This window comes from Nycticebus coucang, chromosome 8 (genome assembly GCF_027406575.1).
Source record: "Nycticebus coucang isolate mNycCou1 chromosome 8, mNycCou1.pri, whole genome shotgun sequence".
NCBI classification, from domain to species: Eukaryota; Metazoa; Chordata; class Mammalia; order Primates; family Lorisidae; genus Nycticebus; species Nycticebus coucang.
Genome location: NC_069787.1, coordinates 115,785,305 through 115,799,722, shown reverse-complemented (window position 1 = coordinate 115,799,722; position 14,418 = coordinate 115,785,305). Strand labels below are relative to the sequence as shown.

At 39.6% G+C, this 14,418-nt stretch overlaps 1 protein-coding gene across 1 annotated transcript in view; it reads right to left on the bottom strand.

Moving 5' to 3' along the window:
- Window positions 1-14,418, bottom strand: part of CPB1 (carboxypeptidase B1) — a 35,680-nt gene that overhangs the window by 546 nt on the left and 20,716 nt on the right. The window contains exons 9-10 of the mRNA XM_053598808.1: window positions 14,165-14,367; window positions 1,478-1,562 (exon numbers count right to left, since the gene is read on the bottom strand). Of these exons, the coding sequence (XP_053454783.1) occupies window positions 1,478-1,562; window positions 14,165-14,367 (288 nt within the window). The remainder of the gene's footprint in view (window positions 1-1,477; window positions 1,563-14,164; window positions 14,368-14,418) is intronic.

Below are 14,418 nucleotides of genomic sequence, written 5' to 3'. Positions count from 1 at the left end.
CTTATTGTACCCTCAACATAGTGAGACCCTATCTCTACAAAATATAAAGAAGTTAGCTGGGTGTGGTGGCTAAAACCTGTACTCTCAGCTTGGAGACTGGAGAGGGAGGATTGCTTGAGCCCAGGCATTTGATACTGCAGTGAGCTAGGATCGCACCACCGCACTCTAGCCCTGGCATCAGAGAAAGATGCTATATTAAAAAAAAGGAAACTACGTTGAATGATGAAATTGGAAAAGCTTGAGGTCAGGACTATACCATTATTTATGGATCTTCAGTGTCTAACATAGGTCCTGACATAGATTAGGCATTCATTCAGTTATTAATTCACTTAATAACAATTAGGTTGTTACTAACACATAGCATATACATTCATGCGCTTATTCATTCATTCATCTATTTATTCAGTCAACTTGGGCTATATAGTTTATAGGCCTATATGGGCTTTATGGGCTACATAGATTTGGGCCATAAGCTCAAATCTGGAAATTCCAGGACAAAGGAAAAAGAAGAAAGTATACTTTCCCTTAAGAAGAAAGTATAACCCATATGATTTGGAGAAGTTAAAAAAATGATGAAAATACGGAAAACTGCATTCTATGCAAAGCTTTAAAAAAGCCCAACTACTCCGGATTGGGGCCTCTCCAATTGCACTGGAGGCCACTTGACTACAGGACTGAGCCCTTTCGTCTTGTGTGTACTTCTGTTCCTTTCAGAGACCTTGGACAGAAGGAAATAATTTGAAGGCAAGGGAAAATAAAAGTAAAAATTGAAAATGGGTCTTGTGGAGTGTGCCTTCCAGAGAAATGTAAACTGGGCATCCACAGCTCTGGGCTCCTGCCCCTCCCACAGTCCTGCTGTGTGACTCTGGCCACTTGCTGGTCGGAGGGACTGCCATCCACCCCTGAAGAGGGCTTGTGCCTCAAGTGGCCCTCATCCCTACTGTCTGTTTAGCCGGGAAATCACTCCCTCTTACGCTTTCCTCCAGCAATTGTCCTTCCAGATAGAGCTCTACCTGATCCCCTTGGGAAGTTATTCTTGATACTGGGGGTGGGTTAGTGGGTTGTGGGTTCTGCTCTTCCCTAGTGAATCCTGCTATCACAGCTCTTAGGACTTGGATTATAGTAGACTATTTACTTTTCCTTCTTCCCTACAGTGGGCTCCTGGAAGACTGCTCTTATCTCCCTCCCTTCCTCTTATCTTTTCTCTATCTTTCTTGTTCTTTTTCTCTTAGCGCTTATAGGAGCCTGGCACATGTAGATGTTTAATAGATGCTTTTTGAGAGCCAATATTTTCATGAGTTGAAAACGATCTTTTCCTCCTTTTTTAGAACAGAAAACTGATTACATGTTTCATAAAAATTCACTAAAGCAAAAGCCACATGCTCTAAATGATTAGAAAGGAAAGACGCTGGGAAGACCCGTTTGTTGGCTTTTTAGACACATGGTTTCATTGCCCGGTCCTTAAGCCAAGACTCACAGATTGTTGTAGCTCCTGGACCGTATGTGTACTTGGTGCCGTGCAGCGAGGCTAGCTCTTTCACAGCAGTTTTAGCTAGGGTGTTCTGCAAGAGAGCCAGTAAGAAGTAGGTAATTAAATAAACGCACACACTGCCAAACAAGAAACTCCCTGTACATTATTTTTAAGACATTAAAAATGTTTATGTCACAATTTGGTTTAGTATTTTATACTTATTCGTAACCCATCCCAGTTTTTCCAGCACATTTAGGCACGTGATCCAAATGGCTCTTGTGAATGGATGTCTTCCCTGACATCTTCCTCAAGCGTCATGCTGAGCATCTATCTGTTTTGTCTCTGGAGCATAAAAGAGAGAAGTCTTTACGGTGGTGCAGAGGCTGTCTCCCGCGTTGCAGGCACACCCACACACACGCACGGACACACACCCCAAACAAAACTAGAAAACCACTTGGCATTGTGGCAGGTCACATGTGTAAAGCTAAGAAGTCATGATAAGACTATATAAGTCGGGGCAGAAGCATTAAAAACCACATACATATTCAAATGACCAGATAATTCATAGAATGTTCAGTGCTAGCGTTGAAATGCTTAGGAATTGGCAGCTCATTTGAATTCCAGAATAAAGAACGTAGTTAAGTGTTAATTCACCAGTATACTGTTCTTAGAAGCAGCGTCCCTGTCTCATAAGAACCACTGCCCTGTAATCCCCTATATTCAACTCCTAGAGAAGAAGGGCTCTCTGCACCCAGCAACTCCGCCTGGTAAAACGCCACTGGCATGCTGATGGTTTAAATAAAACACTTGAAAAGCAAGACCTGGCTTGGCTGTCTGGGGAATACAAATTTGAAAAATGAATTGTTTACTGCAGAATTAGACAATTTATTCTGGTCGTGAAACTAGCTATATTTCATACTTTGGCATTATAATTACTACGTCTGCATATGCCTGGAAAGCTGTGAGGCTGGTTATTCTGATTCTATCAGGATAGAATCAGAATAACCTGATTGTTTACAAAGTAGTAATTTCTTTTAGGTTTTTATTCTAATATTAAACTAGTTTAGTAGAGTCTTATGTCAAATTATGAAGGCAGGACCAAAAGACTTCGGGATTTCAGCTACAAAGTGTTAATGCTTCTTTAACTAAGTGGTAAATTAGACAATTTAAACAGGATTATAAAATTTAAGTTATGATTTTCTATTCTGGTCCACCAAAATGTTGCAGTCAATTTCCTGGAACTAACTTATTCTCAGAGTTTGGGGATTCCATTTCCTTATTTTCAAACTGGAAAACTAGGGCGTGCTTTCCCTCACTTCATGAACTCTTCACTCCTGTGATCTAACTATATTTCTCCCGTTGCCTATATAGTATAAAACTATCTATGTGTCTATCAAAAACCTATAACAGACACATGGGTAGTTTTATACTTGTATAGGTGAAAATAGTAAAAAGTTAAAAAGTGGTGTGGGGTGGAATTAAAAGGTATTATACTATCTAGGTGTCTATAAAATACCTGTTATAGTTATTTTTTATAGGTTTATCTTTTAGTCTTCCTATTCAATATATACTATACATGGTTTTTACATCACAATTACAGCAACACAGTATCTATATTTGTCTACTTACCGTTACTGGTTGTTGAACACCTTCAGATAGTTTCTTATTGTTCATTAATACACGTTTCTTTTGGGTTGAAGAACTTCCTTTAACATTTCTTAAAGGACGTGTCTGGCATTATGACATCTCTTGGCTTTTGTTTGTCTGGGAAAGTCATTAGATCTTCTTTATGTTTGAAGGATATTTTTGCAGGATATGATCTTCTAGGGTAAAGATTTTTTTCCTTGAGTACCTTGAATATCTCATGCCACTCTCTGCTGAGCTACAGGATTTCCACTAAGAAATCTGATGCCACACGTGTCGCAATTCCTTTGCATGCTATTTTGTTGTTGTTGTTGCTGCTTCCCTGAGGATCTTTTCTTTATCTGTGTCCTTTGGAAGCTTGATTATTAAATGCCATGAAATAGTCTTGTTTGGGTTACATCTGCTTGTTGCTCTATGACCTTTTTGTACTAAGTACTCATATCTTTCTCTAGGTTTGGAAAGTTCTCTGTTGTTATTTCGTTGAATAAACTTTCTACCCCGGACCTTTCTCTATCTCCTCTTTAAAGGCCATAACTGTTAGATTTGCCCTGTCAGATCTATTTCCTGGATCTTGTAGGTTTTTTCTTTTTTTCTCGTCTAACTGTATATTTCCAAATAGCTTGTATTCAAGCTCACTAATTCTTCCTTCTGCTGGTCAATTCTGCTTTTGAGAGACTCTGATGCATTTCTCAGTTTGCCAATTCATTTCTTAAGCCCCAGAATGTCTGCTTTTTCAAAACTGTTATTTCAACCTCTTGGTTAAATTTCTCTAATGAGCTTCAGAATTCCTTCTCTGCGTTGTCCTGGAGTTTACTGAGTTTCTTCAGGATGGCTATTTTGAATTCTTTTTCTGGTAGGTAATGATTCTCCATCTCTCTAGGATTGGTCATTAGGACCTTACTTAGTTTGTTTTCCTTGAGGTCATGTTTTCCTGGATGTTCTTGATGCTTGTGGGTGTTCATCAGTGTCTGGGCATTGAAGAGTTAGGTATTCATTTTAATCTTTACTGTCTGGCGTTGTTTGAACATGCCCTTCTTGAGAAGCCTTTACAGGTATTCAAAAAGTATTACATGTTGTAATCTAAGTTTCTGATCATTGAAGCTGCGTTAGCACTGGGGGTTCTCCAAGCCCAGTAATGATGTGACTTTTGTAGACTCATGGTGGTACCATCTCCATGGACTGGGGTAAGACTTGGGAGAAGTCCTTGAATTACCAGGCAAAGTTTCTCACTGGCTTCTTACTTTCTCTGTGCTGGGCTGCTGGAGTTGTGGGAGGACTTACGTGGGCACTCCCTTGTGGTCACCAGTGCTAGGTCACACCTGGAAGCCAGCTGGATGGCACCCAAAGCCCGCAGTGACTTTTGTCTCTGATGTTTACTCAAAGCCCACAGGCTTTTAATTTATCAGGTAGTGAATCCTGTCAGGACTGGGCCCTCCACTTTGTGTCCACATGTTTCCTTCTGCCCAGGATGGGTCCAAAAGTGCCTTCCAGGAACTAAGGCCTAGACTCAGGGGTTTCAGGAGCCTGCTTGGTACTTTATTTTGGTTGAGCTGGTACCCAAGTTACAAAACAAAATCCTTTGAACTTTTTCCTTTCCTTTCCCCAACTGAAAGGAGGCTCCCTGAACTGTGCTGGCTGGAGTAGTGGGCAGGAAGTGACTTGTGGCTTGGCCACTACTGCTCATGTTTCAATGGGCCGTGTGCACCCCAAGCCCACTGGCTCTGAGCCAGCACAGCTGCAGGAGTTGCCAAAGGACTGTAGCCTTTGTGGCTTAACTGCCTTACAGATTAAATTCAGGCCCCAGGCTACTTTTTATCAGCCAGCAGTGGGGCTACTTGGAGTGGGTTTCGTGTGTTTCAGGGAAGAGGATTTCTCTCTGGCTGGGCCAATCAAGGTGTTACCTCCATGCCCATTGACTGAATTCTGTCCTATGCCATGGTTCTGGGTCTCAAGGCAAAGTCCCATGATTACTTCACTCTCCTCGCCCTGAGCACATGGATTCTCTCTCCCTTCCTGTGGTGCAGTGGGGAGCAGGGGATGAGGAAGAGGTGGCACAGACAAGGCAAAGTTGTCTTCTCTTCAGTGCCTCTTTTCTTGATATAATGTTAAAACCGGGTCGTATAAAGACTCACTTGATTTTTCTGGTTCTTCTGAAGGGGCTTTCTTGGGTGGATAGTTGTTGAATTTGATGTAGGTGCAGAGGGATGATCGTTGGAGGTTTCTGTTTGGTCATATTACTCTACCCTCTCCCTATAATCACTTGTTTTTGCACCCACTTCCCCCCGCCCCCATCTCCTCAGCAGGCTATACAGCACATAGCACACCATTAGTGGACTGAGTCCTACGCAAGGGCTTAGCACTGCGTAACACGGAGGCAACATTTGGATGGGGACACAGAGTGCTAAGCTCAACCTGCCTGAGCAGAGTTTGGGGATGCTTGTGGGGAAGGCAGTGGTCACATGCAGTGATGGTGGGTAAGTTGCTGCCTTTACACAGTGACATCTTCTGTGCGCTTTACTTACTTCCATTAATTTAAAAAAAAGTCTGTGAATCCTTCCTCTAAGCCCCCTCCAAGGCCAAAAGATAAAAACAGAATGGACATTAATCAGCTAAAATACATATTTTAGATTCCAATTATCTTGAAAAAAAATCCCTGGAATCAGTGTGGGTCTTTTTTTTTTTTTTTTTTTTTCAGAAGAGGTCAAATGATTTCACAAATGGTACTCATTTATCTTCCTAACATTATCTGTCCACATTTCACCAGCACAGGATTTTCTAGCAGAATGGAATGCCATGTGGGGCAGCTGGCTCAGTGGGAACATTCCAGTCAAGCTGGAGAACTGACCCCCACCAGCAATGATAGGGAGAAAGGTGATTCTTGCATTTGCTAAAATGTTAGAGTGGCAACTCTTTTCCCCTGCACATTTCTGTAAAAAAAGTCTGAGACAGAGGACAGAAGGCCTGAGAAGCAAAAAAACCCAGCAGATAGCTTGGTCCACATCTTGAAGCTCCAATTAACAACTGTTTTCTATACATCTTGCCATTTGAGGAACATCTTACATCATTTCTCAATGCATTGAAAATAAGAATTAACATTTACATAAAACCTTAGACTTTGAAAAGAACTGTTGATAAGATCTAGGTATTTTTATCCCCATTTTACAGATAAAAGAATGAAAACTCAGAAAGGATAAAAGAATTTGCCCAAGGGCACACAGCCCCACCAGAGGCTGACTTGAGCTAGATTCTTCTTTCTTTAAATCCTGAGCTCTTTTTCACTTCTCCTCTGTGGCCTTCCAATACTTCAAAAGAAATGTTGCTGGAGCTGGTTTTACCAATTGTAAAGAATAGAAGAAAGCTAAATATAAATCAGCCTCAGAGAAAACTCTGCTTTCAGTCAAGGCCAAACATGCTCAGCCTTTATTAATCCTTAGATATGAATTTCCCACGACATCTTATGCATGTTTTCTTTTGTCATTGGTTTTGTTGAGACCTTGGTCCTAGAGCAAAAGACAAAGAGCGTCTAAAATGTCACATCTAGCTCGTAGCCCAACAGACAAAGGATAAGCTAGGGTAGGGTTTCGCCCGGTTCTGGGCTCCAAGAGCCTGGTGAGACGAGTGAGGAGACGGTGTTCTTTTCTGCTGATCTGCCTTCCTAGGTAACACATGGCAAAGAAGCTCCTCTTTGCACGTAGTGTCCCTTCCAACCTCCACATACACAGCCAGCATCATGACAGGGTGACGGGGCTGCCTTCTCTATTCTTCCAGCACTCCATTAGTATGGAAAAAAAAAAGCTCTGCACTGACTATGGAGTATAAAACAATTCAAAGAAAATTTTCTTTCGAACTTTGTTTCTAACTTGAGGTCCTGACCTTAACCATCCCTTGGGTGAACACTCGTGGTAATGGGAGCACGGAGATGATCTTTAACTGCGGCTTCCTTCCTTCTGCTCTGTGATAATATGTAACTCACACCAAGGGACCAATGAGAAATTTAACTTTTATGATTTCAGTGCAAAAGGAGAAACCCCACAAGATGTGTAAGTAGGCACTGAGGGCAAAGCATTCGGGACTTGAAAAAACAAATACGTTTCTGAGAAAAAGGAGGCCCTGAGATTAACGCAAGGCGAGGTGTGAGGAAGAAGCGTGCTTTAGGAGAGCGAGGCCTCCCTGTTTCCACAGAGCCCACGGGGAGAATGGGAATGCTTCCACTGATGAAAACCAAATTTTCTCTTTGGCTGATCTGCATACATATTTTTAAGTTCTTTGAAATTCAAGGGAGATGTGAAGTGTGAGTCAGCTGAAGTTGTTGCAAAGTCCAGAGAATTTTTTTGTTTTGTTTTTGGTAGAAGTAATGTTTCTCCCAAATAAACATTAAAAATAAAGACTGTGTCATGGAGACGTGCAGGGTGTCTTGCACTTGAGAGTTGCACAACATTGTAAACTGTTTGTGAGGAGGGTATTAGATCCTGGGAGAGCTAGGAGCCTTTGGCCAGGAATGTGACTCTTATCTTTATCTAAAGCAAGGTTTCCCAAACTTGGCACCCCTGACATTTTGGGCTGGACAGTTCTTTGTTGGGGTTGGTGGAGCTGTTCTGTGCATTATGGGGTGCTATTGCCATCTCCTGGCCTCCACCCACATGTGCCAGTACAATCCCCACAGTTCTGACTCCCAAAAATGTCTCCTAGACGTTGCCAAATGTCCTCTGGGAGAAGGAATGGGGGAGCAAGATTAGTCAAAAGGAAAGTCGGATAAAAGATGCAATTATGATAGATGGGAGCTTATTTTTGGGAAAAAATTAAAAAGAAAGACAGCTGGTTTAAAGGTGCTCCGAATGCCCTTTCCTCTGTTGATAACATTGCTAGTATCTCCCTGAACATCTCTGCTGGGGCACTCTTGCTAAAATATGCCTTTACCTGGGCGGTGCCTGTGGCTCAGTGAGTAGGGCACTGGCCACATATACTGAGGGTGGCAGGTTCGAGCTTGGCCCAGGCCAAACTGCACCAAAAAAAATAGCCGGGTGTTGTGGTGAGCGCCTGCAGTCCTAGCTACTCAGGAGGCTGAGGCAAGAGAATTGCCTAAGCTCAAGAGCTAGAGGTTGCTGTGAGCTGTGATTTCACAGCACTCTACTGAGGGAGACTCTGTCTCTAAAAAAAAAAAAAAAATTCCCTTTACCAGCAGGGTTGCCACATTGGGCAAAAAAGTACAGGATTCTCAGTTAAATTTAAATTTTAGATAAACAATAAAAGAGTCTCAGTTACATTTAAAGTTTAGATGAACAGTAAATACTTTTTTAGTATAAATCTGTCTCATGAATATTTGAGACTCTTTGAAAGTGAAAATTATTGTTTATCTGAAATCTAAATTAAACTGGAAGTTTTATATGAGATCTGACAATCCTATTTACCAGGAAATTTAGTGGCTCCAGGTCCAGTTGTGACGCAGGATTCATGCTGACGTTCAAGTCTCTACATAATCTGGTCTGGTCACCTTATTGATGGAACCTCACTCCACGCTCTTGCCTAACAACAACACTCCAAACAGGCCGAATCCCTTCTACCTTCCTCCTCAACTCCATTTTTCAATGGCACCATTGCGTATTTTACCTACAATGCCCTATTCTTTCCTCTACTACCCAAATCTTCCCAGACTTCAAAGCACAGAACAAATTGCATCTCTTCCCTCTAACCTCATTTGGATAGCTTCAGCACAAATGATGGTCTCTTTCTCCCAAATTCCTACCACTGCAGGTAATTGAAACTCCTAATTCTGTACCTTTGTTTGAATGACTTTTGGTATCTGGGTCTTTTCATTCCTGTAAGATCCTAAGTACCTAATAGCAGGAAATGTGATTTATGATGCGCACTTCGTCGATATTCAGTGAAATTTCTGATGATGGTCTGCTAAGCCACGTACTGACCAGGGCCCACAGGGAAATTTTATCAGGCTGAGAGTTCACTTAAAAAGTACGTCATTGGTGAATAAGCAATGAATTTCTTTAATCAAGGAAAGTATACTATTGTCATTTAAAATTATTTTTATTTTAAGTGAGATTAGACATACTGAGAAAATTCCTGCAGCAGATGTTTTATGCCTTAAGCCCTGTTGATCTTTGGCTGCTGGTAGCCTGACAATGGCATTGTGGCCTCGCTGCTCTTGTTATTAGGCAGGGACAGTGACAGCTGTGATGGGTGTGTGTATGACCCTGCAATTGTCCACCTTCTAATCACAGTGTTCCTTCCCTGTGACTTTATGTTTATCTAATGATGGTCTTTGCTTACGCACATGCACAGGTGGAGCAGTGGACTTCTATCTTGGTGGCTCATCAACTAAAATTTCGATTAGGAGGTCACTGGACAGAAAGATGTTAGGCTATAGAAGCAGATTTCTGTCTTTTGATCACATTTAATAATTTTCCAGAAAGACTGTTGTATTTCTTCTGGTTACTGTTATCTTTCTCCTGGTTAATGGATATACATCCCTCAAAAGAATGTCAAAGACTGAGCCCTGAGAAGTCAGTCATCTCAGCTGACCAGAGTAACTGGTTCTCGTGAGGGATTTCATGGGATTAAAGACCTTTTTTTGATGAATGTTCTTCTGGAAAATAGTTATCTGGGGTACCATCAGAGAATGTGGCCACATAAATATGAGCGGGGGTGTTTTTGGAATTTGGGGCAGCCTGAAAAATTCTTCAGGAGCCAGTAGTTGTTGACCCAGGGCCACTCCCACTGCTAGTGTTGACTTAGGCAAGACCTCCTTGTTTCAGCTGGAAAATCGGAAATAGAACCAGACTTCCAAGATTTTTCCAGCTATAAAATTCTGTGCTTCTAATGCAGAGAAGTGGTGTAAGACTCATGCCCGGGTCGACACCTCCGTAGTGCACTCTGCTTTTCATTTAGTCAGTATGGGGACTAGCACAACATATGTGGTTGGTTGGGTAGTTTTCTGGCTTTCTGCTTGGCATTTTGAAGTGGTGTTATTCTTATTGTTATTATGAACAGTGCTATGTCAGTGTCTTGGTGAGGGCAAGGTGGACCAAAGATTGGGAGCTTCTTCAAGACCAGTAAGTGCAGGGACGTGGCCAGGTTGGGAGCCTTTTCCATAACGTCCCCCCGTTTTTACTTCCTCTGACAATAAGGAGATAATACTATTCAATATTTCGTCATGCTTTAGAATTTTGGAAATATAACATGTTCTTTTTCTAAGCTTTAACATTTCCTTTGAAGATAGTGGTATCTTCACTATTGCCAACAGGCCTTCATTATCTCCTTTCTGAGGCCTTTGGGAACCTAGAGTGTACTTGGTATTTTCTTTTTAAATAACATACACAGAGGGTGGTGCCTGTGGCTCTGAGAGTAGGGTGCCAGCCCCATGTACTGAGGGTGGTGGGTTCGAACACAGCCCTGGCCAAACTGCAACAACAACAACAACAACAACAAAATACAAAAATAAATAACCTTAATTAAAAAAATAACATATACAGAGTATGGGGAAAAGCAGTCTGCAAACTGATAAGCATTAAGTGTGTAAGGTACTCTCATTATTACCTGTACGTTTACTGCTCTGCTGAAAATATCTTTTCTGGTAGCCTTCTTTGTAATCCGCATAATTTTCTCGTCCTTTTACTTCATTGTTCTTTTACATTATCATCTCTGCCTTGTCACATAATATGAGCAATTATCAGGAAATCTACATAGAAGATCTTTCAGAAACGAAGCCACGTATACTTTTATTATGACACAATGATCAAAGGATACTGCTTATAGTATGTTCTAAATTTGGGCTGAAAATGCTAATGTAAGTACAAAATAATTTCCTTTTGTTTAGAGTCTTATTCTCTTTGAAAAATATTTTTTTTGGCTACAAATTTAATGTTATAAGAATAAAGAGAAATAAAAATCATATATATGGATATCAATGACTTGGCTTAATTCTGTAGAAGACAAAATCCTCATGGCTTCTTTTAAAGAAAATTTTGAGTTATTAATAATGGGATAGGATGCCAAGAATTCATTTTATTAATCTTTTGTTAACTTTTATGTTTTGCAGCAAGGCCATCTTTCTCTACCACTCGATTGGGATGGAAAATTCACTGTTCTAGAGCAAGTCTTAATTTTTTTCCTTAAAATCCTCATTAGAAATAAAAACCGTGAAGAATTCAATATTTTTCTTTTTGAGAGACTCAGGTTCTCATTTGGATGTACATATATTTATAATTATGTTGTAGTTAATGAGCTTGTTCTAGCAAAATGTGCTTTGGAGGTTGCACAAGATAAAAAGCTGAAGAATCTCTAGTTACTCAAAGGATCAAATTTGCTCTAGTGTGTTAAACTAAATTTAAACACTCAATGAATCAACCAATCAAAGAATATTCACTGTAAGTAACATCCACTGACCAGGGGCATTTTTAAGATAACTAGGAAAATTTTAGTCATAGAAAAAAAATTATTGAAAATTAAAGTAACTTTTGTTTAGTAAGTAAGCGAGTGTGATATAAGTCTAATTAAGTTTTGCATTTTAGTTACCTAACTTATCATGCTCTAGTGAAGATGAGAAGTGACATGCAATTTTCCTGGAATTTATTAGTTTTGCGAGTAAAAGAATAAACATTCAAGATAAGATTATTTTGTGGCTTGTATTTTTTTTTCTTTTGAGAATAGATTATGAATATTTTACTTTCAAAGAGATCTATTCATTCTATTTTTTTGTTAACTTAAAAATAACTTTAAAAAATTTTAAACTTTTATAACTTACAAATAATTTTGGAGTACAGGGTTTCTAGTAGGGATCTCTTTTACTATTTTATCTCTTTCCGTCATTTTAAGTGAAGAAGCGATATTTAGGGAACAGTGTCATTGGCTCACATTCTTTTTGTATATTTTTATACCACTTGAAGCACATGCGAATTGGCCCACTAAACCCATTAACTCTGATTCTTGGGTCTTTTCCTGGATAAAATACCTAGAGTAAGTAGCAAAAATTATTCATGAGATTCCCAAGGAAAAACTTCTTTATAAAAAGGCATAATTTGGAGAGTTTGAGTAATCCAGATACTAGGTCATTATCACATGCTGCCAGTGGTGACAAATCTATCTCAGGATTAAAAGGACTTGAATTTATTTCCCAAACAAGGCTATGGATAGAACCTTTGTGAAGCAGCTCAATTCCAAAGAACACTGAGCTTCTCTGTTAAGTATGAGCGTTTTAGTATTTATGTATAAGATTAGTTGATAATGAGAAAATTGTGTGTATTGGTTATTTATTGTTACATAATGTTTTGCAGTTTTAATATTTTAATTAACTCATCAATGTTTAGTTTTTATGACTTTGACTTTTTCTCTTCTGATGTGGTGCAGTTTAAATATATTCACACAACTACAGCCTAGGATGAAGGCGAGAAGTAGAGGGGGGGGGAGGGGAGGGGAGAGGTTTGATAGAGGGAGGGTAAACAGGGGGACCACACCTGTGGAGCATACTGTAAGGGTACAAGTCAAATCTACCAAGTACAGAACACAAAGGTTTTAACACAATAACGAAGTAAATGAGGCGAAAGCTACATTAATTAGTTTGATGTAACCATTCCAAATTGTATAAAAAAAACAACACATTTTACCCCACAAAAACATACAGGTATTCATGATCTATGTATATATGCCTTAATAAAGGAAAAAAAAAATATATATATATTCATGTGAATTAATCAAACCACCTGTCCCCACCTCCTTTCTTCTTGTAGCCATAAATCTAGGCCAGAAATGAGGAGCTGACCACACCTGTCTGTGGGACAGCGGGACAGGCTGCACACACAGACTGAGCAAAGCTGAAAACCTGTAATGTTTAATATTTCTAACTAATGATGTTTTCTTCCCCTTCCTCCCTCCCTCCCTTCCTTCCTTTCTTCCTTCCTTTCTTTTTTCTTTCTGACTATGGATTTGGGAAAATGGGAAATTATTTTATACACAGTATTAGCTATTCTTTAAGAAAGAACCTGGCCAACTATTAGCTACCAATTTTCTAGGAAACTGGGTTGTTTTTCTGTTTTGGTCTTCATAAAATGTTTACAGCATTACATATTTTATTTCAGCCTTTCTGAAAGACATCTGAAAGTACAAAACAACAATTTCCAGTTTTGAAAATTATTGGGCTTTTAAATTTATGCATCTAAGATAAGCCAAATATCTCTGTCATTGTCTAAATGTAATACTTTTTGTCCCCTGGTGTAACTCAAATGCTTTAAATCATATGCTTTCTCTTTTAAGTCACTGGTCCCAGCTTCTGGCAGCCAGATGTTTCATAAATTAAAGAAATAGTGTTTGAAGAATTCAAACCTGCTTATTTAAAAAATGTACATATTGATGTGTTATATCTATAAATGTGAATTATTATAAAAACTCATGTTACTTAACTGCTCACATGATAATATCTTGATTGTTCAATAGAATTGCTAGTTTTTTGATGTCGGGGATCCTTAAATTTCTTTGCATTGTTCGCTATGTCTCATAAAGCCTCACTGACGCTATTTGTTCATTGATTGATTTACTTCTGTGCTTCATCTGGTCAAACAGTGAAATAAGCGATTCTAGGATCTCAAATCTAAACCTAATATCAACCAAATGTGGCAAATTCCTAATGACATCTGCTGTCCTCTGGCTGGGTCAAATCCTGCTCAAGGCAACTTGACAAAACCAACTCTGAGAAAGAATATAGATGCGATCAAGGGACTTTGTTGATTATCCCAAATGCACTGAAGTCATTGTGTGAGTCATTATTATAGTGAAGCCAGAGGAAATGGAACTATTGTCATTTTGAAGATTAGTGAATAAATCACATGTGGGAAATCATTTCCTGCATCAAAATCACATTTCTTTTAGCCAATTTATCCAGCCAAATCCAGGTTGATTCTTTATATATTTGTAATGAGTTTTTTACTTCTACTATCAGAAATCAATAAATGAACTTTTAGAAATTATCTTATAATTTTTTTTTCAAGGTTAGAAATTTTAAAATCTCAACAGTGACATGCCATGTCTGTTACTGTAGCTACTTACCAACTCGACGTTGTTGTCAGGAAGTTTGTAGTCATAGGAGTAAGGGTAGAGCAGCATCTGGGAGTACGAGTGGATGGTCAGATACGCCTTGATGGAAGACAGGTTGTCACGGATGAAATCGGCCAGCGCCTTGGTCTCCTTTTCTGACTCCGCAGCAGACCCACAGTAAGTTTCAGAACAGGGGCTTCGAGAGGCTCCAGTTTCTGGAAAAACAGATGTTGGTGCGAATGGGAAGGATCACCTACTAAAGTTGT